The following is a 26,984-nucleotide window of genomic DNA, read 5'->3' on the forward strand; positions in this document are numbered from 1 at the left end:
AAATAGAGTTGTTCTAAACAAAAAAACAGCACGTTTAGGATATGTTTCCAAGTAGATTGGGTACACAGATGGGGATAAAGACTGGAAACAATCAAAAATATCAAATGCTTTAAATGTAAAAAGTTACATACATTTTAACTGCCCAGGCCTCACTGCCTCAGGAAAAGTACATACTGGAACTTTTTGTTGCCTTTTGAGTAATAACACAGCTGCCTATTTGTCCAATTTAATTAGTTTTTTCCATCTAAACGAAATCTATATTACTGGAAATAGCCCGTGTGCATTCCCATTATCTTAATGGCGAGGCGGTGAATTCTCAGAATGTAGGCAAGGCCAGAGCAGCAGTGGGCGGAGATCAACCAGCAGCGATTCTTGGAAAGTGGATAAGAGGAAAGCTACAGCGCGATTCCTGGGAGCGCCGGTTCACTGGAAGCATGGGAGCACGGCGCAGAGGAAGTACAGACTAGACTAGACCGGAGCAAAACACGACGACACCGTGTGTCATACAAGTTGAAAACCTCTAGACTGTATTGGCTCATTTGCATTTCATGAATTAAAGCTTCAAACATCCCCCCCCCAGTGTTTTGGGTCGGTTGACCACCAGAACAGAACCACGAGCGCGGTTGAACAGGAGTCAGTCAGTGCGTCTCCTTTAGTGACGTCAGAGCCGCTGGTGTAACTGAAGAGTTCTCAGAATAGAATTCTAGGAATTGGTGATTTTTTAAATGCCAAGCCTACACGGCACGCTCGCTGTCCTTGGCTTCAGTTCACACATTTGGATTTAATTCTAGAATAGAGACACTGAACACACTCCACACTGCTGCTCTTCTTTCCATTTTCTTATTATTTATACTGTATTTGTTTTAAATACATGTATTAAATCTGTAGGAAATTCAGTAAAAGAGACTATAGGCAGCAGGCTATTAGCGTAGACCTGGATTCTGGATACGGACGACTCACGACACTCGTTGTCTTTGTGTTGTTTTTAGGCTAAAATATAGTAAAGGGGAATATTTGTCCTGAGTCTTTCTTTTTAGTCGCGAATGTGTACATTTCTGTGGAATAAGTAATCTGATACATCGGATTCCGGATTCAAGACACCATGATTCTGTGTGTTCAAGGGTAAGTTGACATTGTGTCTCAGTCCACCTACACAGGCTATATCCTCTTCAGGATAAAATCGTAATCTATTATAAAATAAAGTATCTATTGACGTACGTCGGTTATTCGTTAGCCATATGTAAATGTTTGCCGCCGGGATGAATAGCCTCGATCCTGATCCATTTAGATATGTTTAGACTATGCTGAAATTAAAATTAAACAAAGCACCATAAATTATAGTAGGCTTACTTCGGTAGCCTACATGGAATGCGAATTCAACATTGAACAAACTAAGTCAGGACTATTTGGTGAACCGACCCGGTTCTGACGATATCCTATTTTTATTGAAAGTGTGAACAATATATTGATTATACCTGATTGATTATTAATGACCATTAATAAAATAAAGACAAATTGTATCACTTGAAAAACAACATTCACCAAAAAAAACCATAATGTCCTAGTGGGACAGGGGGTTCCAAATGGACCGTCCGTTTCATTTGAAAGTTGGTCCTTGAAATTAAAAAAGTTCGAGACAAAGGTGGCTTTGTGTCTCTTCCACAGATCCTCATCAAACTATTGTGTTTCCAGTCCCAGGTCTATTCTACCCACTGGTCCATCTACTGAGCGGCGGGCTGGCACCGTCTCTGCACTACACTGCCAAAGCAGCCAGGCTCCCGTCTGGGACCCCACAAAGGACCTGCGAGCAATTGCCAGCAATTTTTGCCATCTAGAAAATTCAGGTACAGTACGAATTGGTTTGTCTGCCTTATGATTTAGCTGGATAGGCATGTTGTTAAAATAATAGTTCATATGATTATTTTTTTTAAGTATAAAAAAAATAAAAGTTCATTAAAATAATCTGGAAATGTTTCTTATAGTTTTTTATTTTATTTTAGTATCAAATCTGGAGTGTTAATTTAAAATGTACACCATTGAACTCTGAAAGTGTAAGAATTACTTAATTATTTAAATTATAATACTATTACAGCTAAATTGACACTGTAAATAGCACATCCATTACATTACATTTATGCTAGTCTACTACACAGTGTAAAGAGCACGATTGTCTTGATCAGAGTGAAGTATTTAAATACAGTATATCGTTGTGTGTGTACAGGATGGTACTGGGGAGCAGTGACGGCAGCCCAGGCCCATGCTGCTCTGCAGGAGGCCTCGGAAGGGTCTTTCTTGGTACGGGACAGTAGCCACCCTCAGTATATGCTGACCCTCTCCGTGAGGACTGTACGGGGTCCCACCAGCATACGGATCCAATACAGCGGGGCACAGTTTTTACTGGACTCCTGTTCCCCGGCCCGACCCAGCCTTATGTCTTTCCCGGACGTGCCCAGTCTGGTGCAGCACTACATGGGACCAGGGAGGAGAGTGGAGGAGCGGAAAGCAGAGGAGAAGCCTTCCAAGCCCTGCCAGCAGACGATCCAGGACACATCGGTGGTGCTAAAACTCAAGAAGGGCGTGTACAAGGTGCACTCCTTTCCTTCCCTTCAGCACCTTACACGGCTCACCATAAACGCGCATTCGGATGGTCCTGACCAGCTGCCACTCCCTAGGCCTCTGCTGCGCTACTTGCAAGGCTACCCCTTCAAAGTATGACTGATCCTTCCCAGAATCATTTCAAATGACTTCCAAGGAAAAAGAACTGTTAAAGTGACCACACCACATATGACAATCGCTGTAATGGCAGTGGAGAGGCCAGTCGGGCAAAGCCACACTGACTGTACTCATGACCGTGTGTTTTTTCTTAAATACGCCATGGGATGCCTGTGTAAGGTTTCAAAGACTTGATTTGTCAAAGTCTGGGTTGTCATACAACCTGGCGAGAGATTAATCACAAACAATGCTCAGTACTGTAATGTAATATTCTACAATTGTAATGTTCCTGAGCAATTACTTGTTTTCAGTGAGACATTTTGTTTTTTATCACAGTAAACATTTACTTTTTTTCTACCTAAATAAGCAAGTATGTACATTTTTTTTTCTATGAAAATAATTGACAGTAGACGTCTTTTCACATCGTTTTGTGTTGTAGTGGTTGAAATCCCATTATAACCCAACTGGATTAAAACTCTATAACCACTTTTCTTGTGACACTTGTTTTGAATCATTCAAATTTCACAAAGGCTTTGTGTCCTTTGAGATAGAAGTACAGTATGTGAGGGGTAGTTTTTTCAGAGTAAGCAAAGTTCGTTCAGTTCATTTTCTAGCTTAACAATGTGTGCGGCTTACGTCTGACTCAGCGAAGGGGAGGGTCATTCATCAGTGGATTCGTAGAACTACTGCATGCTTTCTGGGAGGGTGAGATTCGGAGAGGGAGGCTTCTAAGAAAAGGCTTCAGTAATTACCTTCAGCCCTATGCAGGCCTTTTTTGTTTTTTGTCGTCTCTCGCTGTTATACAATTGACATTTTGACACAGTATGTTGCCTCTTTAAAACCCCAACGCAACATGAATCCAATGTAAACTTTCGTGAATAGGACATTTTGAATAGTGTTTTTGGGGGGCCAGCGCGTGTTTGTTCTGGGTGGGGGTTCGGGGAACTGAGGTTGTGACCACCTGGCCTGAAGCCTGTGAAACCCAACCCATATCTCAATGTTTCTCAATCCAGATCATGCATTTGACTTTTTTTCTGAAGGATGCAGAATCGTGGCCTAAAGACAGGGAGAAAAGAGCACATTCAGATTAAACATCGTTCACACTCCAGCTTGAAATAAAGCAGAAAGCCATTGAATTGAATTACATGCCACACTGTACATGGTAACGACATACACATTGTGAGCTTGTATTTGGGCTAATTTCAGTGAGCAACATGATTAAATCAGGCATAAGAGCAAATACATAAATACATGAAATGATACTAGGTCAACACATTTTTAAAAATAGGCAAAAAAAGCATCAAAGACGTCAAGCGTGACATTTTCTCCATAACAACCTGTCTGTGATGTCGTGTCGTGTGTCTACATATTGTAGACCTTCTACGTGGTCCTCCACCCAGCGCTGGATGAGTGGGGGGTGGCGTGGATCAACCTCCAAGTAGACGGGGCTGTCAGCAAATGAAAAACATTCACATTTAACTCAATCAACACTTGAACAAGAGTTCCTTTAGATGGAATTAGTAGCACATGCCCAGAATTATTATAACTGGAAGTGCTTTTAAAAGCTTTACTCATTTAAGAAGGAAACATGATACTTGTGTTTTTCAGCAAATGCCTTTCTTGTGACAAGCGGCAGCTTTTAGGAATTAAACGGGGGGAGGGAGGTGGTGCAGTCCATTACCCGTGGTTTATTAAGATCTAAACGGGGGGAGGGAGGTGGTGCAGTCCATTACCCGTGGTTTATTAAGATCTAAACAGGGGGAGGGAGGTGGTGCAGTCCATTACCCGTGGTTTATTAAGATCTTCGGAGCCAGAGTGAGAATCTGTGTGATCACTTTCAGGCCATCGTGGCCTCCGTCGAGTGCAGCATGGTCCTCAAATCTGCAGGACGGCAGGGTTTGCACGTTCATTCTCACAGAAAGGCAATCTCAAAAGAGGAAATGTTTTCATTTTTAGAGGTTTGACTAAGTCCCAAGGAATAAACTTCCCCATATGGAGGAAAACTAGCACTGAGCAATTAGCGTTTTTCTGAGTTTGGTTTGGTTACTGGAAATATCTTTTGGTTCAGCTATTGCCATAGTGATTCAGCACACTGTCAATAACTTTGACAAGAAAGAATCTCTACAAGGTAGATCAGCATGTATTTATTGGACAGCCTTTTTTCACCTGAGGATCTCAGGTTCCAATGATGTCATATCCTCTGAAAACAGGTATGGAGGGTTGCTGACCAGCATTGAGACAGGGCTGCAGAGGCCCACAACTGCTTCGGCATCTATGAATGAAACTCTTGGTAATAAGTATAAATATTTTGTGAAACTATTAATTGAACAGTTAGGCCCTATTTTACACTTCATTGTATACTCTAATTCAAAAGGTTTCACCATGACATGACTAAAGAATAGTGACGCTAGGTTGAAAGTGGTTAAAGAATAAATGTCTCCCAATACATTAACAGTGTTCACTGTTCACTTTACCTTTTATTATGTCCACATGATGGACTTGTAGTCTGTCTTGAAGTCCTAACCTGCAGAACACCATCAAAAATGACTTCATAAGAGCAAACAGACAACAATGAACCTTTTCTCATGTTATGATTACCTCAGTGCATTCTCTCTGGTTAATTCCACTGCATCCTGGCTCTGGTCCAAAGCAATTATTTTGATCTAAAACAGACAAACACAGCTTTGTTGCTATTTGGCAAGAATCTAATCAATACTGTGTAAGGTCATGATAACCGTAGAACTGGGCAGATAAATGGCCAACTGGGCCCGCATTGGGGAGAATTGAAAGGCACTTGAAAGACCTGGTCCTGGGTTTTGAGGGAGAAATGGGCACTATTTGTGGGAGAACTGATCCCATTCTCAGTTTTACAATCTAGAATGCATTCTTAATCACTCATGAACAATGAGGTCCATATAGCATTTGCTGTACAACAGCCTGGTCAATCTTAGTCAAAGATAAACTTATAATTAAGGATACTGCCCAGTTCTCACCTGGGCCCACTTAGCAAAAGTGCACAGTTCTCTTGTATACCAGTGTACTACTGCAGGGGTTCTCAACGTTTTTGTCCGGGGACCCCCGGAAATGCTTTGGCAATGTCTCGGGACCCCCGCCCCGCCCCCTCCCGACCCCCAATATAAATTGACTGCTACAATAACCTTAACCCATTTTGGGCGGGAACCCCTTTTGGTGTTTTAAGCATTGTTATAATTTAGCTATTTAAAAATAGCAGATCTACAAGCTCATAGCGCGCCACCGAGTGGCGCGCTACGAGCTTGTAGGTCTGCTATTTTTGAAAAATCGTGAAAAATAAAATAAAAAACAAAATCTTTTTTTTTTTTTGAAAATAATTTGGGGACCCCCTAAAATAATTTGGCGACCCCCCGAGGGGTCGCGACCCACGGGTTGAGAACCCCTGTACTACTGGAGACCAGAGAGAGTTCCTGTAAGTACCAAAACGTATGTTCAGATTTACAGTACAAGCTGACCTGTGGAAGGTTCTTCAGCAGACTCAGGGAGATGGCGCCAGATCCACAGCCCACTTCCAAACATGTATATTGACCCTTAATGCAAACTCCAGCCCCCTGCTTCACCTGCATGTCTGCTAGGATTATCCCTACTAATTCCTGTAAAAAGCACCAACAACAACACAAAATCACACCCATGTGAAGTGAGGGGTGCTCTTGTCATCATACATCATCATATTCCGGCCAATCACATTTCTGTGCTTCATCACTTCCACATGTTTATTCTGTGTCCTGTATAAGTTCTCTCTCTTGATTGGATATTATGGATAATATTGGTATCCTGACCTGAAAATGTATTTTCTGTTTCCGTCTTCTAGAGCAATGATTACTTAGCCTGGAAACCAGACGAATGATGAATTATATCTATGCAGTAATGTTACTATCAGAATATAACACTTATTTGTTTTTTTTAAATGTTTTTTTTGTGGCTCTCGCCTTTAGTTTATATATTTTATGGAGGGACAGACAGTAGGCTGACAGGAAATGGGTAGAGAGATGGGGGGGTGACATGCAGTAAAGGCCATCGGGATCGGGAGTCGAACCCGCGGCACACTGCCAGACTGGATTACCAGCCAAGGTGCCTGGACCACTGAGCCACGGCCCAGGCCAACACTTATTTTAACAAACAATAAATACTTACTCCCAGATAAAGATTAACATTGTATGTGTCTATTCTCCCTTCTAACCTCTGTTTCAGGTCTCGGTATGAAAACTGGAGGTCTCATCTTCAGTGTTAGATCTCTGAAGTCCCACTCTTCAATGACATATTGCACTGGAATTCTAAAAAGTAAACGCATGACATCCTGACTGTGATCAGTACCAACAGTTATAGATGTTAACAGGAGTGGTGGTGTTCCATACCTGGAAAGACGTTGGATACACAGCTCCCACATCTTCTCAGTTTGTTCACGGCTAAGACACGCGGTCAGGCTTTCCCTTTCAAGGCTTCCTATCTGAGGAAACAAATAACCCATGTGAGTGGAAGGGATTGAAAAGTAGAGGCATTGTTGAAACATTTCTCATGGTGTAGGGCTCTGCGATAAGGACAATATAAAATATCTCGATATGTTTGACCAAATACCTTGACGAATTTAATACATAGGACCAGAATGGAAACAGGCTTTTTGTGTTATCCTTTTTTGCATCATTATATAAATCGTAAAATGCCTTTATCGAAGGCGCATTACAGAGATTGTGCATTACATTCACACACACACATTCACACACGGATGCCGGAGGAAACCATGCAGGGCACCAACCTGCACATCGGGAGCAATTAGGGGTTCAGAGTCTTGCTCAAGGACACTTCGACACTAACTCTGGGGGAGCCCGGGTTTGAACTGGGAACCTTGCGGTTGCCATCCGGTCACTCTACCCCTAAGCTACTGCCGCCCCACTGTAGACTGTACCACTGTACTATTTGCAAACTGTTAATAAAGTATTCAATCAATCAAAAAAAAACATAATGTGAAGATGACAATCGGTGCTTTCACAAAACATTTATACAATGACATTCATCCAAACGACACATTTTGAGCTTGTAGATCAGCTATTTTTGCTATTATTTGAATTGAAATCCTGAATGATTTTTTGCTATTTTTTAATTGGAATCCTGAAAAGTAACATTTTTATTTAATTTCAAATGCCTTTAATTATAGTTATGTTTATGAATTCAAATACAAATACAATTCTAATACTAGTCATTCAGTTACTAATATGGACTGAAGTAATTTAAAGCGTGTCATGTTTGCATGTTTGGAATTGTAACAGCTGAAATCAATAATATATCAGTACACATTAAGTGAAGGCGAAGCCTGCATGAGGCCCCGGGCCGCCAGTTGTCCATGTATGCTCTAGTCTACAGTGGTGGAAAGTAACTAAGTACTTGTACTTAAGTACAATTTTGAGGTATTTGTACAATTTCCAGTAGTTTTTCTTCTACTCCACTACATCTCAGAGAAAAAAAATGTACTTTTACTCCACTACAAATATTTGAAAACTTTAGTTGCTGGTTACTTTGGAGATTTAAATTTTGATTAGAAAACATACATTAACCACTTCAACCCTATACATTTTGGCCATTTGAAAATAGCCGATCTACAAGCTCACAATGCGTCGCAACGCGACGCATTGTGAGCTTGTAGATCTGCTATTTTCAATAGATTTTGTACACATTTTGAACTTGTGAAATGGCACATTCTGCACAATGAGTACTTTTACTTTTAGTACTTTAAGTACATGTTGATGCTGACACTTTTGTATTTTTACTCAAGTACATTTTCAATTCCGTACTTTTACTTGTAACAAAGTAGTTCTAAATTGCAGTATTGGTATTTTTTTTTTTTTAAAGATATTTTTTTGCGGCTTACGCCTTTTATTGGTTTTTGAAGGGACAGACAGTAGGCTGACAGGAAACGGGAGAGATGGGGGAAGACATGCAGTAAAGGCCGTGTCGGGCTCGGGAGTCGAACCCGCGGCACACTGCGACTGGATTACCAATCGGGTGCCCAGACGGTTACGCCACCGCCTGGGCCAGTATTGGTACTTTTACTTAAGTAAAACAATTGAGTACTTTTTCCACCACTGCTAGTCTATATGGTGTCCGCGGTGGCCGTCACAGCTTGGTTTACTCACAGTTTTAGCCCCAAGCAGGTGTGCAATAATGTACTGGCTGGAGCATTCAGGCTCAGAAATGCCTCCGTCCTCAAAGCACCTCTCCCATAAGGCCATGGCTTGCAGTGCCGTGATGCTGGCTGTGGGTAAGGCTGGGACACTGTATGACACCTGGGGGCCACACATTCCCTAAAGAGAACCATAAGCAGTAGAACTGAAATATACCTTGATTGATATGCAGTATTAACAACAAGCGATAAATGACAAATGATGGCTGAGTTGTTCCAACAGATTGCAACGTCATAAGTTAAGACACAAAGCAACTTAGAAAAACTCTTCAAAGCTAGACAATTTAGTCCTCGATTCTGAGGATCCTTGAGGGGGTTACCCCAGCAAAATTATTGATAGTTTAGGATTAGGATTAAGAACCAAATGGAGTCTGTAACTCTGAGTGTGCAAATGTACTAGCCATGGTTCATATTGAGTTGTTCCAACAGATTGCAACGTCATAAGTTAAGACACAAAGCAACTTAAAAAAAACTCTTCAAAGCTAGACAATTTAGTCCTTGATTCTGAGGTTCTTGAGGGTCCTTGAGGGGGTTACCCCAGCAAAATTATTGATAGTTTAGGATTAGGATTAAGAACCAAATGGAGTCTGTAACTCTGAGTGTGCAAATGTACTAGCCATGGTTCATATTGATTGATTCAGGAAATTGTATTAACAGTTTGTAGAATAGGTACAGTTCAATACAAAATCTGCTAAGAGGATAAAACCAGAAAAAGCAAGTCCTCCATTTTCAATTCATCAGAACATTTAAAGACATACAAATATACACTTCTATGCAAAAATAGAATTGGCTCGTACTTCACGAGCCATCATCATGATCATGGTCATGGTCATGTTTCAGGGCTACAATAAATGTACAAAACCTTGTTCACTCTCAGAGTTATGGGGGTCCATAGCTCTGGTCCACACTCCACAAACCGTAGGAGTTATGGACCAAAGCTTTGTATTGCCAAACTGGGGGTCCTTGAAATCAAAACATTTGAGGAGAACCACTGATCTATATCTGACATATCTCTAAATGTTTTGATGATTTGAACATGGTGGACCCTCTTGTAAGTGTAATGCTTTATTGGGTCGTCCACTCACAGTTAACAGTCCTTGTATTGAGTTCTGCTTGAAATGTACTGTAATTCTGCAAACTGTTAATAAATATTTCAATCAATCAATCAATCAATCACACAACCTAAGAGTAGGCTAAACGCAAGGATCCCATTACTGTCTCTAAGAGCATACCTTGACTCCATCACAGCTGCCTTTTAGAAAGCGATGGTGTTTACAGAACACATTCAGAGGTCTTCTCCACATGATCACCCCACACGTGTTGTTCAGCAGGAGAAGATGCTATGTGAAGTCACTCACAGTGTACGTGTCACCCACAAAACACCACAACCAAGTCCATAACGCACGCTTTACTGCCACTATGCTGCATGCAACGTATTCTGACGTTTACTAATCTAAATAAACTTCACTGACTCAGATTTTACGTGGTCAATGAATAGAATAGCCAACACACGACTCAAAACAGACTGTCTAACCTTGCGTCATCAGGCGTTTTACTGAACCTGTAGGGCTGTAGAAAGCCACGGATTTCTATGTGCTGCTACCTACTACTCACTCAGATCCACTCTAGAGCTAGCCTACTGTAATCCGGTCATTTTCAAGCAGGCATCGATGCCGTATCGATCCGTTCCTGATCGGATCATCTGCGAGCTGCAAAGCGAATTGATCCCAAAAACTACAAAAGTCAGGTCATTCAGTTCATGTGAATAGAAACGCGCCCACTGCGCCGCGCAGCAGCGTCACAACATGAACAATGCATTGCACGCATGCGCTGTAGGACTCCAGTAAACACAAGTTGTGAGCCACTGTGAATGGCTGGCTGCCTGGCTGGGCTGTGTTGTTGTTGTCTTTTTGGTCATGAGCGAGATGTAAATGAGACGCAGTTCTTCGCCACCGCCACGGCAGAGAAGTTCTTTATGGCGTTCGTCACATGTCCAAGTCCTAGTACAGCTGTTAGTTATAGCCGCTAATGTTTTTCCTAGCTTAGAGTTCATTCAAGCTAACCGCTGTTAGCTCGTGTGAATGATGGACACATCAGTGATTTAAGTTTCTGCACAGGTCTGAGGCGCTGTTGTTGTTGTTTTAAAGAGCTAGTCAGCTAGGGATTTCAATAAATTACATGCATATATGATGCACCCAGAAATGCCATTGTTTTCAAGATAGCTGTGCTGAAACAAGCTGCCTTGTCCAAATAGTTAAAATGGCCATGAGCACTGACAGCAGAATTGAGTGTATATTCTTCAGTGAGTTCCACCCTACTTTAGGCCCCAAAATTACCTATCAGGTAAGAACACATTGACATTGATGCATTTGCTATTCTGCTTGTTGGGATACATGCTGTTTTGGTTGTCACCCTGTCTGAACTGTCCATGCTCAACAGGTCCCAGAAGAGTACATTTCACGAGAGCTGTTTGACACAGTGCAAGTTTACATTATCACCAAGCCAGAACTGCAGAACAAACTCATCACTGTGTATGTACCTAAGACTACAGTGTTTTCTAGCTCTGGTCAATAGCCCTAATGCTGTTGCATTAGACTAGAGCTATCTATGGGACTTTCAATGTATTGCCCTCGCATGAAATGCAGACCAGCCTCTCGACTTCTGCTAAAATAAAAAGAACGCTTTCGCTACTCACCAATTCAAAGACGGTTTTGGTCATTAGAAAGACCGGGGGACGCACTCTGAGCCCCCCACCACACGTAGGCTATAAAATGAACTTTTTGGCCCTCTACCGATATTGACAAGAGAAAGGCCCATAGACAAGATTTTTCCTTCCGGTGAAAAAATAATAATTTTCTGACCAAAAAGTGCATTTTATACGTGTGGTGGGGCGCTCAGAGTGCATCCACCAGGGAAAGTAGTCTTTCTAATGACCAAAACAGCCTTTTTATTGGTGAGTAGCGAAAACGCTCTTTTTATTTTAGCAGAAGTTGAGAGGCTGGTCTGCATTTCATGGGAGGGCAATTCATTGAAAGTCCCATAGCTCTAATCATTAGAGCTATGGGACTTTCAATGAATTGCCCTAGCCCTAATGCCGTTGCATTAGAGTCTAATGCAACGGCATTAGGGCTATGGACACGGACCAGAGCTAGGTGTTTATATTTTGATAAACTGCATTATATGAATAATTTTTTAGCTGATTGTAATATACTTGCTGTTACGTCACATATTCTCTGACTGTTGCAGAACTGCGATGGGGAAGAAACTCATCGGCTGCCCGGTCTGCATTGAGCACAAGAAGTACAGTCGTAACGCTCTCCTCTTCAACCTCGGTCTTGTGTGTGATGAGCAAACCAAGACGTGTGCCCTGGAACCCATCGTCAAGAAGCTGTCAGGGTATCTCACAACACTGGAGGTACTGAAGGCTAGAGAGTGGCAATATTTATATTGCAGTGCAGAGCAGTGGTTCTCAGTTGTCAAAAAATAAATACAATGAATAGCCCATCTACAGGCTTGCATTGCAATTGCGTTGTGACCTTGTAGACTTTTTTAGATTGGTCTAAGTATAAAATAGGTTTTATCGTTCCTCGTTTGTTTTTTTCTTCCTGGAAATAAAAACGTCTGGGTTTCCGAGGCTACCCTTGTTTCCAGCCTTACTCATCTGTGAAGAGAAAAGCCTGGTCACAACCTAAGGCAGAGAGTGTATAGCCAGAAGTGTCGGGCCGGGAACATCCGTCAGATTTCCCCCGGATCTCAGGGAGAACGTAAACAGATTTGAAAGCGTCAACGTCATTACCTTGAGCGATGCTTCCGCCAAATTCCACTTCCGTTGATACACTCTACACAGCGTAGGTCTTGCCCAGCGTGGGGTTAAAGAGGTTAAACTGATTTTGTTGCACATTTTGCCTTACCCAAGTCTGCCTGTTTTCTCTACATTGCAGCTGGAGAGTGGCTTCATATCCAATGAGGAGAGCAAGCAGAAACTTGTTCCCATAATGTCAACCTTGTTAGAGGAGCTAAATGCAACGGGAGCTTGCACCTTACCCATAGGTATTGTTTTTGTATAATATTTATGTCTCTTTGAAATGACACAGTGTTAAAACGTTTTACCAGTCCTCACGTCCCTTTGTCTCTCTTTCAGACGAGTCTAACACTATCCACCTAAAACTCATCGAGCAGCGCAAGGACCCCCTGATTGTGCAGGAGTATGATGTGCCCGTCTTCACCCAATGCAAAGACCACTTCATCAAATCCCAATGGGATCTCACCACTCAGCAGGTGTTTTTTCTTCTCCAGCAATATGGTCCTTATACAGCGGGAGTGTCATGATTCACAAATAATGAACAAATCAAACTATGCATTTGGTGATGGATCATTTATACAGAGTGATGTGCAGTGAAACATTGCTTTATTTATTTGTGTTCTGTGTGGTTGTTCATGACACAAAGCCGTTTTAAATATATGTTATAAGGACTTGGTCATTTACTGTGCTATCCCAGTTGTTGTGACTTACTATAACATAACTTAAAGTAGCTTATGTGCCGGGAGTAAATTAACTGGTTAGTTTTAAGGACTCACTGATCTAACCAGAATCTTTGGTTTTTAGATGGTGTTACAAGGTAGAAATCCGATTGGGTTTTAAAGGTTTATGGCTTAAAAACACAGAAATTAGTCCTTAATGTGTCCCCCAGCTTTATTATCATAGGGGTTTTGATTTAATGCAGATTAGAATATAAGGTATGTGGCCTAAGAGAGATTCACGTTTTGTTCTACAGCATAAATTAAACTCGCAAACGTTACATTTTATTTTTTTTGTGTAGTGCAAAAATCCTTAAAAGTGTGTTTTGTGGATATTGGCTTCTTACAAAACATTAATAAACAAAGCTTAATATTGTAAGCCTTGCTACAAAACTCATTTTCTTAATTTATCCAAAAACCCAATACAAGAATTCCATTGAAGTCTGTGGTGGGAACCCAAGTCAGAAGTAGTTTAGACCAACAAAAAGCTTAACCTCTATGCCAATTTTATTATCAGCATATTACTCGAGTCTATATTTGTCCGATTTAAAAATGTTATTTATTCAATTGCAGATCCTGGCCTATATCGATGGGTTTAGACATATACAAAAAATCTCTGCTGAGGCTGATGTAGAACTGAATCTTGTGCGTATAGCTGTGCAGAATCTCCTGTGAGTTGATTATACTATATAAATATACTAATTATTCATTTCCTAATAAAGCCAAGGAAGAGATTTCTAATGTTTTTTTTTACCCCATAGGTATTATGGCATTGTAACTCTGGTGTCAATATTTCAGGTATGAATATAAACCCTACAGCATATTTTTGCTACTCTTTTTTTGAAAATTTGCACCTAATTTATGGTCATTGAAGATGATGTTTTATTGAATTTTGATCATTGTTTTAACCCTTTTAACACCCCCCCAGTATTCCAATGTGTACTGCACCACGCCTAAAGTCCAAATCCTCATAGATGACAAGTCTATTCAAGAGGAATGTCTTAAGTATGTCACTAAGCAAGGTAAATACACTGACTTTTCTACTGAGCCCCGGAGTGGCTATTGAGAGAGAGAAAAAAAATCACACCTGTGTGAACTGAGTGGTGAAACTATACATTTAGTCTTATAGTTACTGTACTGTACTGTATTGTAGTGTGTACTGTGCTCTGTACTGTACTGTCTGTAATGTCTTTATTTTTGCAATATCATTGTACAGGACAGTATAACGTTTTGTGGAATTCTGTTAACCTCCAACCAAATTTGTTTGGCAAATAAGATATATTATACATTTGAAAACGTATACATTTTCTTTTTTTTATGGTTAAGAAAAAGAATCCAGTTGCAGCCCTACTAGTGCATTCTATTGCCTGGTCTTTTTCTCCATGTCACTGTGCTTCTGATGGTCTGTCTATTGCCTGGTCTTTTTCTCCATGTCACTGTGCTTCTGATGGTCTGTCAGGTCAGAAGAGGGCCGGTCTGAGGGACGTGTTCCAGCTCTACTGTGGTCTGACTCCAGGAACCACTGTACGGGACCTTTGCTCTCGCTATTCGCAGCAACTTCAAAGGGTTGACGAGAGGTCAGTCACTACCAGTTCCTGAAAAAAGTTTGTGGCATTTTAAGGATAAGGTCAGGAAGACTCTTGTGGTATCTAATTTTAGGGTGTCTCTATCTCTTGCAGGAGGCTAATCCAGTTTGGTTTGATGAAGCGTCTGATTCGCCGGCTGCAGAAGTATCCAGTGAAGGTGATCCGTGACGAGAGGAGCCGCCCCCCTCGTCTGTACACTGGCTGTCATAGTTACGACGAAATCTGCTGCAAAACAGGCAAGATTAGAAGGTCGCTCTGGTGGTTGAACTGAAGAACATTGATATGCGACTGCGATTATGCTTCTGATGTGTTTTAACTACTTTCAACATGCCATCCCTATTTTGTAGGCATGTAACAATATATCGTTACATGCTGGTGACAATTTGAATCGCGATTAAATCACAATTTGAATTGTGATGCAAACAGCAGAGGGTGCATAAAAGATAATTTATTTAAAAAAAAAAGTAATTTGCTACTATTCTGTATTTTAGCCGTGACGTGAGCACCCCCTCCAGAGATACTTCCGGGTCCTACTTTTGTGTCACTTTTGTGTCCCCATACCATAGAGTTATACTGTGACGCTCCGTCGGACTAAATCTGAGACGAAAACAACCACGAAAGTCTCATTTTACCGTTTTCCTCGCAACAACAAAGCTGCTGCTCTCCCAAATCTGGCTGTGACAGACCGTCTGCCCCACACTGGATATTATCTCCATTTTATTTCATTGTGTCAACTAAATCCTCATTAATGCAAACTAGATTCAACATACTCAAGCCTGCACACATTCTAAATATGCCCCCGAAATATTGTACTGAGCAAATGGACTGTTACCACCTTCAATAATAATGATAATAATAGTCTTTATTGTCTACACATCTTATATTGTTTTTGTCATGGACACTTGTACAAAACATTAATGATTCTACTCGAGTTGGAAGCATTAAGACCCATTTTAACCCTCAATGGCTTCCTTTCTGAAAAATAACGTCATTGTAAAAATATTCTTCACGCGTTTAGATATTCTATTTACAATTAGATGCGGACGGGAGCTGGTGCCACTTGGACCCGGACCTAACGTAGCACTACAAAATGACGTCAGACTTAAATACTGAATAGAGAATTAAAAGAGGAAGAAAATACTGGATTTGTGTAAGTGAAATAATGTGGAAAGGAGGGACACCCGCACACTGCCACTTGCTGGTTTCAGAGCATTTTATTAAAGCAACGTTTCGGTCTTGCGACCTTCCTCAGGCTTAATGGAAGTGAAATAATTAAAAAAAAGTCTGGAAAATAATTTTGTTTCAAAAATTGTGAAAAATCGTATCACAAACCTAGTATTGAGATTTGAATTAATATTGAATGAATAGAAACTTTCGGTCAATGACTCCAAAATTCCGGATCGGCATCAGACCAAAAAATACAGCATCAGTCGAGCCATTGATTGGGCTCTTTAATGGACATCTGGGCATTTCATGGACCCATACTAACACGATGATTTTAGTATGTATGATTGTAACAGCACCCTCTGACTGGCATTGCCTTTTTTTGCAGGAATGAGCTACAAAGAACTGGACGAACGACTGGAGAATGACCCAAACATCATTGTCTGCTGGAAGTGATGTGAGGCAAACCGACACCAATGTCAACTAAATGGCTCTGTTTGACTACAACAACTATGGTACTAACGTACCATGCCATGCAATGTAGGATTCAGGAGTTTGTTTCCATATGCTACAGGCTACAGCTTGGTTTCAGATGACGTTCTCAGAACCTAATTTGGGCCCTGCTTAGGAGGTGATGAGTTCTGGGAACCTGTCGGTTCCGAACATCACAGAACATTTCTGGTTATGGGAGGTTCTGGTTTACCTGGCCTTTGTAGTCAAAACGAGCCATAAGAAAGTGAACTGATTTTGAGCCTCATGGTCGATTGTCCACAGTTGCCTGTTATAAGACATCAAGCTGCCTCAACCAAAGACGCCTATCCCATTGACCCTGAAGCCTGAAGTTAGAATAAAGTTTGATTAAGGTGAATGAAAGCATAAAGTTGTTTGTGTAAAGTTATGGTTTGTTATTTTAACAATGATATGACTTGCAGTAATAAAGAGTGATATTTATATTATAATATTGTTACTGACTGAAATAATGTTCCTAATAAAAGACAAGTGGCCTGTGTGTTTGAGTGAGTGATCGTCATGTGGGGTTCTACCGCCCCCCACTGGCGACAAAGCAGGTGCACATGTGTCTCATGTGTGCTTGGTTTACACTAGTAACTATGACAACCACTGGAAATAAAGCATAACAAGCCTAAAGCATTGTCAAAACAACTCGACTTGAGTACCGCTTTCTTTCATGTCCTTTATTTTTTGTTTTTTTCTAATTAATACATTGGCTAACTTATTGAATCTCCTGAATGGATACTTCGGTCATTTTTCCTGATGAAGCAGAGGGATATGTGCGAGGTCTGGAAATGTTCTCCCTCAGGGAAATCGGCTCCCCAAGGTGATGAAGACAAGCTAAAAATATCAGTAAACGGGATACACTAATGTTATATAGCAAGTTAGTTCAATTATTTATGTAGCATCAAATGCTCCACAAATTATGTTATAGCTTAGGCCTACTATGCAAACCATACAAGAACACTGGGAATCAAATAGCCAAATATAGCCTATAAAGTTACATGCTACAAGAAACCTGCTGTTACATATTCTGTTGAACTAGCAAAATAGAGATGGCTGGTTTATTAGTTATTTGTTAGTTGTATTAGTGGCTGGTTTTGCTATGGCCAATACAGTTAGTCATCTTGTTTAGGCCTACTTATTTGTGTGTTTCTTACATTTGGACAAGAGTGCTTGTTGTCAGTACTGAGTCCAGGTCAGAACTGCACTTTTGTGTTGTAATTTTGTTCATTCTGTGTTTCCAGGTGGTTCATGCAGCATGAATATATAGAGAAACTAAACATGCAGGCAATACTGAATGTGTCTGCCACATATGATGACTTTGTCAAGGACCTGCTTGTGTTACATAAAAAGGTAAATGCTACATTCACAGCCCTGGGATACTGCAGAGAACCACTAGGGTTCTCAAACATTTTCATCTCACCCCCAAATTTATATGTGTTTGGCCATGGACCCCCTTCTATGTCAGGGGCCCCCATAAAAGAAGATTTGTGTTCAATTATTCCTCAATTATGCACCCGATACCCATGTTTTCATTTCATTTTCATTACAACTGTCTGTAGTTTACCTGTAGTTGTAAAATACTATTTATTATACTGTATAGGCTACTGAATACTGCAGATCAGAGGCAGAGAGTTAAACCTATGATCTGAATAGTTACATTCTCCGCAAATTTATAGCCAGTGAAATAATTGTGAAATTATGTCATTATTATAGGGGAAATTTTTCAACAATTTGGCAGAAGCAGCAGATCTACAATATTTTCACAATTTCCTTTTTTTATTTTATTTTTTTATCAAAATTCTATTAATTTTAGAACAAAGACAAAAGAAAGAAAAACACACACAGAAAAAGGAAACATACAGTACAAACAGAACAAATAATAATAAATAAAATAAAATCGACATTGCGTGTTACATTACTTATGCATGTTACATTACTTAATTCTAGGCATTTACTGTTGTTCATTCCTCCTTTTCTTAGTATAAAATAGAGTTTAAGATGTGGAACTCCCCCAAGAACCTTGTTGGGGGTCCCCTGATCCCATTTTGAAAACCACTGTCAAAATGGACACATTAAAATGGGTAATAATAGTCTTATCTATTTCCTTTCCCTCTCTAGATTCCCACACTGGTCCACAACATGATTCTAGTGCAAGTGTGGAAGCAGAAAGTGTTCCCTATTCTCTGTCAACTGCAGGACTTCAATCCCAAGTCCACGTTTCCTCTTTACATGGTGGTGAGTAGGACTACAGGACTGCTGTACTGTATGTAGACGTGAAATTACCCAGTTTGCAGAGTTCATAGACAGATACCATCTCAGCTGCTTTTCTGTTACCTACCCCCTTAGATTCATCATGAGGCCACAGTCATAAATCTGCTGGAAACGATAATGTTTCATACGGTGAGTGTTTATGCAATAAATACATTCCTATACACAGTACTTATATGGGCTATGTAGTGTACATGTACTGATACTGTAGACAGGGGCTGGGTTATAAACGGAACTTTGCAGGGGGTCTCTAAAATAAACTTTAGGAGCAAAGAATGGAGATAAATAAATAATAGCCTTAGGGGTGCATTGTGTGTGTGTGTGTGTGTGTGTGTGTGTGTGTGTGCGTGCGTGCGTGCGTGCGTGCGTGCGTGCGTGCGTGCGTGCGTGCGTGCGTGCGTGCGTGCGTGTATACAACAACAAGCCTGCAACAACAAGGCAAAAGCCATTGTAAACCAACCCATTGAACACACAACAAACAGAGCTTTGGTGTGACTAGTTGTTTTGGAAAACATGTTTCTTTTAGCACATTTGTCTTGTTAACATGAATAATACTCATAAATACAGGAATATTGAAAATTGCTTTATTTGTGAATGCTTTATTTGTGATTCAAACAATGGTTGTTGGTGGCAACCCATTCCCCCACACATGCTTTCATGGGAGCTCACACCTCTTCTTATGGGAGCTTAGCTCCCACTGGTTCTTACATAACTTGTAAGAGCCCGGGATGCTATATTGTGCCTGCATGTACCATCACACAGATGTTTATCTCCTATAAAGATTTTTTTGTATGATAAATTGTGAAAATAGCTAAACTATAACTTAAGCTCATAAAGCATCACGATGCGATGTATTGTGAGCTTGTAAGTAAGTAGCCTTGGGAATCTATGTTCCCAAGACATGTCCCCCATAGGTCAGTAGGAGCCTATCTCCTGTTTCTATAGTGTGAAGCGGCTTGATGTACAAGTACATTCCCCAGCCATGGTGTACAAGTACACCCTCTGGACATGACACTATATGTCAAAGGGACTTATCCCTACTTATCAAGCCGACCCCTTGATGCTGACTGCCAAGCAGGGATGCATTTGATAGTTTTTGGTCGCTGGTGGCAGCGGTGGCCGAACGGTTTGCGGAGCGGTCTTGATACCGGAAGGTCGCCAGTTCGAATCCCCGGACCGGCACGTTAAAATTACCACCGCTGAAGTGCCCTTGGCCCTGAAGTGCCATTGAACCCCAACCATGAAATGTTCTATGAGCAGGGCGTGGCTGTAAACAAGCATCTCGAGCTTAGTCCACTTACCCTGGGTAAACAAAGAACTTTGCTATGCTTTGCTTACCCCTCAGGGATTTAACCCAGACCTCCCAAACTCAGGGCGGACACTAATTAATAAACAAAAACAATAAATAAACAATAAACAAAGTCACACTGAAGTTGGTTTGTGAGCTTGTAGATCAGCTACTTTAGTTTTGAAAATGTTTTAAAAACAATTGGTGTGCTGCATGCAGGATTCATATGAAGCAGCTGATGATGCCGTGCTAGATTTGGTGGATTACTGCCACCGCAAGCTCACCATACTGGCCAGCAAGACCTCCAGGGAGGGAGCCCCATCCCAGGACCGACATCATCTAGCACTGCAAGCTGATGCCTCCACACTACAGGTGTTTATATTGTTACATATACAGTATCACATGTAATTCACTGTGAATTACAATAACGTAGGAGTGTTTACAAACTACTACAGTAGAACAGAACTCAGCATGGCCAGGCAGAACATCATAGTTCCTTCTAACCCGGTGTAGGAGTTGCAGCTCCAGAGTTCTGCACTGGAGTTCGATATCTCCCTCAAGGCCCTGTCTGTGCTGCGCTATATCACCGATCATACTGACAGGTTTGACCATCTCTTTCTTGACCCTCAGTGTTTTGGAGGTTTACATGAACTGAAATGTTTATAAACTTTATAGGGATAAAAAAAAAAGAATGTACAATGCTGCTAGTGAAAACGGTATCTTTGTTTTTGTTTTTAACAGCATCAGTGTGATCAATCGCATGCTGTGCACCCACAATTTACCTTGTGTATTGGTTCAGCTGATGGACTGTTGCCCTTGGAGTCGTTACAGTGCAGGTACAGTATCACATGTCATGACTTTATTAAATATGAAATATGTCTATGTTTCACATCTGTTAAAAAGAGGTCTGTTAATTAATTTAAATGAATATATTTTTTTTCTCCCACGTTTGTCCACATTTGCCCGTCGTCTACAGGTGAGGTAGAAAAGTACATGAACAACAGCTGGCAGAGGATTCCATCAGAGGACCATCTGAAGATGACCAAGCTCGACGGTCAGGTCTGGATCGCTCTGTTCAACTTGCTGCTAAGGGAAGAATGTCAAAGGAAATATGACTTCAACAATTTCAACAAGAACCAGATGCTGAGGGTATGTAGTGAATAAAATAGATCAGGCTTCTCCTCAAAGTGGGTGCCGTGAGACCAGTCCAGGGGTTGATATTCTCAAGTTTTCCTTGTGACATATCTCTTCCTAACATTATCTGTCAGCAGATATTGGAGGCTAGATGAAAGGGAAGTGTTGGAGCTTTCATAAGAGAACAAATATCGTTACACTCATTCAGCAACTGACATTGGAGGCCCTGTCTGATGAGTCAGGAGCAGCAAAACAGCCAAACGTGAGGATTTTATATTGAGTGTTGCTGCTACCTGTCCCACATCAATATGCCTGATCTGCGAGGAAACGTTATCAAACGTTGTCAAAACATTTAGGGGTGGCTTGGATGGAAGAAATATGTATAAGAGTGTCTTGAGCAAGTGCAAAATGCGTTGTGAGCTTGGATCCGCTAATTGTTCTATTGGAACATGTTCTGTCTAAAGTGAAAGTGGTTAAGTCTTTTTAAGTGGTGCAACCACTTCCTTAAGTGACTATGTGTGTGGGTGTGTGGGTGGGTGGCTGGCTGGGTGCGTCTGAGCACGAAAACAGCATGGTTGTTTTTCACCACCTGTGCGCAACCTAACACACACACAAACACACACGCACATATTAACTGTATATATGGTGATTTTGGGTGTGCCAGTATAGTACAGTGACAGTACAGTACAGTAGAGGGTACAGTAGAGGGACCCCCACACGGTAACTCTGTCATTCCCACACGGAGTTGCACCACTTACTTCACCCGGGTGTGATTTTATATACATGTATTGAACCAATGAAAAGTATTAACAAGAGCTTGTGACAAAATAATAACTACATTGAATCCATTGGAACACAGGTTCCTTTTTTTTCCATTTCCTGAAAAGTAACAATCTCACATGAGGTTTCCGCCAGACAGCGACGATTATGCGTATAGTGTGTACAACTTTACGTGTTATATTAATACATGAAATCTATCCCAGCAGCTGCCGAACCAGAGACAGTATAATCTAGAGAGACACTGGCTGAAGATTAACTTGAAGTATGCACACAGTAGTTCAGGAAGCCTGTCCATGCACAGCCATTGTCCTCCAAAACATGTGAAGATCTCCTCTCTTCTCCTTAGAGGACAGGTCAAGTTTCCATGGTCTGTTTTTGGCTGAGAGTGTTTCCTCCTATTATTAGTTTTTGTCTCAGACTTCCTGGCACATTAATTACCTGTCAGACCCTGTAATGTACAGTACATGGTAAATGATAAATGGTCTTTCTTGCGTTCATATACAGTAGCACTTTGATGGTCTTTACAATGCTTTACAATGTGTCCCTCACATTCATCCACGCACGCACGCACGCACGCACGCACGCACGCACGCACGCACGCACGCACGCACGCACACACACACACACACAGAACAACAGAGGGAACTACTTAGGCCCTGTAGTACCGTCGCACTAGCCTGGCATCGGCAGACTGATCACGTGGGATCACTGATCAATCACAAGTTCATAACGTGGAGGAACTTGAGAGTGTTCCCAGTTCCCACGTGATCAGTGATTGACTGTACGAAGTATGTTAGAATACGACTCGTAAGCTTGTAGAGCTAGAGGCAAACGGGCCATACAAATGAAGGACCAGCAGTGCGATATCGAACGCAGAGGCATATATCCAACCCTGCAACGCTGCTACAGTGCACAGCTACATGTATCCAACCCTGCAACGCCAGGCAGAGGCATGTATCCAACCCTGCAACGCCAGGCAGAGGCATGTATCCAACCCTGCAACGCTGCTACAGTGCACAGCTACATGTATCCAACCCTGCAACGCTGCTACAGTGCACAGCTACATGTATCCAACCCTGCAACGCCAGGCAGAGGCATGTATCCAACCCTGCAACGCCAGGCAGAGGCATGTATCCAACCCTGCAACGCTGCTACAGTGCACAGCTACATGTATCCAACCCTGCAACGCTGCTACAGTGCACAGCTACATGTATCCAACCCTGCAACGCTGCTACAGTGCACAGCTACATGTATCCAACCCTGCAACGCTGCTACAGTGCACAGCTACATGTATCCAACCCTGCAACGCTGCTACAGTGCACAGCTACATGTATCCAACCCTGCAACGCTGCTACAGTGCACAGCTACATGTATCCAACCCTGCAACGCTGCTACAGTGCACAGCTACATGTATCCAACCCTGCAACGCCAGGCAGAGACGCTGCTACGGTGAAACCCTCAGTGTTCATTTAACTCAGAGAGTGTACAAAAGGAACCAAATGGACCCTTTATTGGGTCCATTTGGTTCCATTTGTACACACTCTGAGTTACAGATGGATAATGTAACACTGAGGAGGATTTGACTGAACTATCTTAGGAGACATAATGATAATGTTGGTCTAAAACCATGCTTTTTATCCATGTTCTGTATAGCTCAGGGGGTTCTTAACAGAGGTGTTAGTCGACCAGCTGCCGATCCTGGTAACACTACAGCGCTTTCTGGCTCAGCTCGCCATGACAGACCCCGCCCCGCCAAAGAAGGAACTCGTTCTGGAACAGGTAAAACACACAGCAGGTACCCAGTCTATCCCAATTACAGTATATCTTCTTTAAATGAGGTGTAAGTGATATGTTCCTGTTAAAATGTTAATATATTATCATATGTTCTGATCATTGCTTTAAATAGTGTTTGTTCAGTAACGGGGGGTCTCGCCATCTCTCCAGCTTTTTAATAAACAGAAAATATATTTTAAGATTGGGGTACCAAGTCTTATCCAATCAGGATAATGATCCCTTCAGTTTGTTGGCTTCAATTTCTGCCTGTGTTTTTGTTTCATCACTTCCAATTACACTTTATCCTGTATGAGTTCTCTCTCATAATTGGATAAAATTGGTATCCTGATCTGAAAATGTGTATTTATGTTTTGTTTCATTTAGGCCGTTACTGAACAAACAGCAAATCAGAATAGGCTTATAGACCCATTTAAAACATATTTGAACGAAATTAATTAAATATCACCCTCTTCTATACCTGTTCTTATAGATTCCAGAAATGTGGAACCACATTATGCATGAGAATGGTGGTAAGTGGAAGGCCATCGCTAAATATCAAGTCAAAGAAACATTCAACCCCTCTGAGAAAGACCTGAGACAACAAGCACACAGGTATTCAAAACGTGTACCTACTGTAGCTTCGGATTGTATATTCATATGCATGTGTGCATGTGTGTGAGCTCATTATTTATTTTGATAACTTCCATTAACAAGGTTGGCCCAGACATATAACCTGGATGTGATGGAAAGTTTAATACCTGACAAACCCAAGTGTGGATGCTGTGGCCAGGAGGCCACAAAGAGATGCTCCCGCTGCCAGGGAGAACGCTACTGTAACAGGTAGGAGCTCAATGTTATCATATCAATGATATCATATTGTATATATTCAACATTACATTTTTACAGCGAAGATAGCCATCTATAACGTGTGTGTGTGTGTGTGTGTGTGTGTGTGTGTGTGTGTGTGTGTGTGTGTGTGTGTGTGTGTGTGTGTGTGTGTGTGTGTGTGTGTTGGGGGAGGGGGGTCTGTCTCAGCCTGGGCACACTTTAGATTCCATGCGTGGACAGAAGAAGCTGTGTTTTGCGTCATTTCCGTTTTTTTAGACAGCTGGTGGATGGAAAAGAAGCTCCACCCACGCGGCAGGTTGCCGCTGGGGCAAGCTTTTCCGGGAATCTGGCCGACGCGGCAACTTGCCGCGTGGGTAGAGCTTCTTTTCCATCCACCAGCTGTCTAAAACAGTGGTACCCATGGGGTACCTGAGGGAGTTCCAGGGGGTCCCCAGCTATATGATAGTTTGGAACCAAATGGACCCTTATGGGTCTGTAACTCTGAGAGTGTACAGGGTCCATTTGGTTCCATTTGTACACTCTCAGAGTTAAATTAACAATGATTTTACAATATAAATTGCGGTCTCAGAGATAGAAATGCCATTAAATGGGGGTCCGTAGCCTAATGCATGTCAAACTGGGGGTCCTTGAAATTATACTGGTTGAGAATCACTGCTAGAGCCGTAAAAATCTTCTCTTATGGGGGGTCCCTGGCATATCTTTTCAAATGGGGGTCCGCGCCTCCGCGGGCTAATTAGTGTCAATTTGGGGGTCCTTGACATGAAAAAGTTTGGGAACCACTGGTCTAAAAAAACGGAAAAGACGTCGGGAGTCATGCAGGCAGCACTGTGTATGCCTTGATCCCGCCTCTAGCTGCCGCTGATTGGCCAGGCCGTTTTGTGGCTGGGCATCAAGTCTGCCTGAGAGTTCCCAGATGGGAGCAGGAGGGGGGAACCCAGTGTACTCTCTGCTGCCCCATCTGGCGGAGTCAGGTTAGCTTCCTTTGGCCACGCATGGAATCTTAGATGTGCCCTTTTTAAAAAAAAAACCTTTATTTAACCAGTAAAAACACATTGAGACTGCGTCTCTTTTACAAGTGGGAACTGGCCAAGAGGCAGAAATAAAATTACACTTCAATACCACATCGTCAATGTTACATTTTGGACCAGCAAATACAACATCCAGAATACATCTTTAGAATAAATACAAAAAGTCCCCAGTCCTACTATTTAGTAGCAGGGCAAAATACACCATATACACAATCTACAGTACACGATCTGAACCAATAAATAAATAAATAAATAAATAGGCCTGAACATAGGCTAGTACATATCCAAACATGTGCAGGTGTTGGACTGTACATCAAAGATGATCCTTTTGAAACTTCTCAAGGGAACTTTCAAAGCCAATTTTAGTCTGGACTGTAGATCATTCCACGACCAGGGGCCAAAAAAGGCCAGACATTTTTTACCCCCCTCGGATTTGAATGCTGGTACTACACACCGCAGCCAAGCATTTGACCTGAGGTTTAGGCCGTTTTGGACCAAGTTGAACCCACAGTCCCACAGTCTGTCTGTTCTCTCTGTTCAGTCTGTCTGTTCAGAGAGCACATCTCACAAATCGCTGAACACATCAACACCAAACTTTGCATGCATATAAAGTAGGCCCTTTTTGAAAGATTTAAAAATGTGGTGTCATGCATCATCATAGATACGTCTTAGACAACTGAAGTCCCAACTGACTGATGTCACACTCTGGTCACATGAAGTCTGAGATCGGAGCCTCCACTGTTTCCTTGTGCATCCCAAATTCCACATAATTTATCTCTAGATGAGACTAAAGTCTTTGTCCCACTGTGTTTTTCAGAGAATGCCAGGTGAAGCACTGGCCCAAGCACAAGACCGCATGCCAGCTGATGACTGACGCTACAGAGAAGATTCAAAAGGATTTGAATATCAAGACCTAGAAGAAACCATGTGCTTCTGTGCACCAGTTACAGTAGCGTGGGATTCCTGTATACATTGTCATGGGATTCATGGGAATGTTGGAACTGGCTGCATGACTGCAAGTATTTTGTTGTAACCCTGTCAAGTTGACAGTGCTTTAACTGGAGGCGGCTGAAATATTTTGGATCTGGAATGTTTTGAAGTTCTAAAATGCTTTCATTTCTGAATTTAAACATTTTGTTTATATCGTTTAATCCATTCGT

General features: G+C 41.7%; 4 protein-coding genes across 5 annotated transcripts; 3 read left to right on the forward strand and 1 right to left on the reverse strand.

The window, feature by feature from the left end:
- The first annotated feature begins 279 nt into the window (after positions 1-279).
- cisha (cytokine inducible SH2-containing protein a) lies at positions 280-3,201 on the forward strand. Of its 2 annotated transcripts, none has more exons than XM_079509274.1 (3): positions 280-1,122; positions 1,666-1,844; positions 2,222-3,201. In XM_079509274.1, the coding sequence occupies exons 1-3, from the start codon at positions 1,103-1,105 to the stop codon at positions 2,713-2,715; spliced, it is 693 nt and encodes a 230-aa protein (XP_079365400.1). In that variant the 5' UTR covers positions 280-1,102; the 3' UTR covers positions 2,716-3,201. The 2 variants fall into 2 exon arrangements, with proteins under 2 accessions (XP_079365400.1, XP_079365401.1); XM_079509275.1 differs by having other exon boundaries at positions 1,693-1,844.
- Positions 3,202-3,337: 136 nt separating this feature from the next.
- On the reverse strand, positions 3,338-10,697 carry hemk1 (HemK methyltransferase family member 1). The gene is made up of 12 exons (XM_079509273.1): positions 10,389-10,697; positions 10,153-10,326; positions 8,874-9,041; positions 7,101-7,192; positions 6,926-7,019; positions 6,201-6,338; positions 5,311-5,375; positions 5,187-5,236; positions 4,879-4,984; positions 4,498-4,593; positions 4,050-4,160; positions 3,338-3,768 (listed from the first exon to the last, which is right to left on the reverse strand). Exons 2-12 carry the CDS (start codon positions 10,222-10,224, stop codon positions 3,717-3,719), a joined length of 1,044 nt encoding a protein of 347 aa, XP_079365399.1. The 5' UTR covers positions 10,225-10,326; positions 10,389-10,697; the 3' UTR covers positions 3,338-3,716.
- Positions 10,698-10,816: 119 nt separating this feature from the next.
- On the forward strand, positions 10,817-17,349 carry nprl2 (NPR2 like, GATOR1 complex subunit). Its single transcript, XM_079509272.1, has 11 exons — positions 10,817-11,263; positions 11,360-11,451; positions 12,167-12,335; positions 12,862-12,970; positions 13,062-13,198; positions 14,012-14,109; positions 14,200-14,236; positions 14,367-14,460; positions 14,898-15,015; positions 15,118-15,260; positions 16,577-17,349. The coding sequence occupies exons 1-11, from the start codon at positions 11,180-11,182 to the stop codon at positions 16,642-16,644; spliced, it is 1,149 nt and encodes a 382-aa protein (XP_079365398.1). The 5' UTR covers positions 10,817-11,179; the 3' UTR covers positions 16,645-17,349.
- A 65-nt stretch (positions 17,350-17,414) lies between these two features.
- Positions 17,415-26,741, forward strand: zmynd10 (zinc finger, MYND-type containing 10; the record flags this gene model as incomplete). The annotated part of the gene is made up of 12 exons (XM_079510240.1): positions 17,415-17,524; positions 17,946-18,054; positions 18,823-18,939; positions 19,051-19,104; positions 20,480-20,632; positions 20,774-20,862; positions 21,002-21,096; positions 21,237-21,409; positions 23,828-23,953; positions 24,438-24,559; positions 24,662-24,787; positions 26,642-26,741. The coding sequence occupies exons 1-12, from the start codon at positions 17,436-17,438 to the stop codon at positions 26,739-26,741; spliced, it is 1,353 nt and encodes a 450-aa protein (XP_079366366.1). The 5' UTR covers positions 17,415-17,435.
- Between the last annotated feature and the right edge of the window lie 243 nt (positions 26,742-26,984).

Source organism: Electrona antarctica (genome assembly GCF_951216825.1).
Source record: "Electrona antarctica genome assembly, chromosome: 9".
Lineage (NCBI taxonomy): Eukaryota > Metazoa > Chordata > Actinopteri > Myctophiformes > Myctophidae > Electrona > Electrona antarctica.

What these genes read in the sequence shown, in the direction of transcription:
- nprl2 (XM_079509272.1), top strand. Translation starts at nt 11,180, where the DNA reads ATGGCCATGAGCACTGACAGCAGAATTGAGTGTATATTCTTCAGTGAG. An exon ending in GGGATCTCACCACTCAGCAG is followed by an intron (nt 13,199 to 14,011) that starts GTGTTTTTTCTT and finishes ATTCAATTGCAG; the next exon opens with ATCCTGGCCTATATCGATGG. An exon ending in TAAGTATGTCACTAAGCAAG is followed by an intron (nt 14,461 to 14,897) that starts GTAAATACACTG and finishes ATGGTCTGTCAG; the next exon opens with GTCAGAAGAGGGCCGGTCTG.
- cisha (XM_079509274.1), top strand. Translation starts at nt 1,103, where the DNA reads ATGATTCTGTGTGTTCAAGG. An exon ending in ATGATTCTGTGTGTTCAAGG is followed by an intron (nt 1,123 to 1,665) that starts GTAAGTTGACAT and finishes TCTCTTCCACAG; the next exon opens with ATCCTCATCAAACTATTGTG. An exon ending in TTGCCATCTAGAAAATTCAG is followed by an intron (nt 1,845 to 2,221) that starts GTACAGTACGAA and finishes GTGTGTGTACAG; the next exon opens with GATGGTACTGGGGAGCAGTG.
- hemk1 (XM_079509273.1), bottom strand. Translation starts at nt 10,224, where the DNA reads ATGTGGAGAAGACCTCTGAATGTGTTCTGTAAACACCATCGCTTTCTA. An exon ending in TGTATCCAACGTCTTTCCAG is followed by an intron (nt 7,020 to 7,100) that starts GTATGGAACACC and finishes TTTACTTTTTAG; the next exon opens with AATTCCAGTGCAATATGTCA. An exon ending in TCATGTGGACATAATAAAAG is followed by an intron (nt 4,985 to 5,186) that starts GTAAAGTGAACA and finishes TTTCATTCATAG; the next exon opens with ATGCCGAAGCAGTTGTGGGC.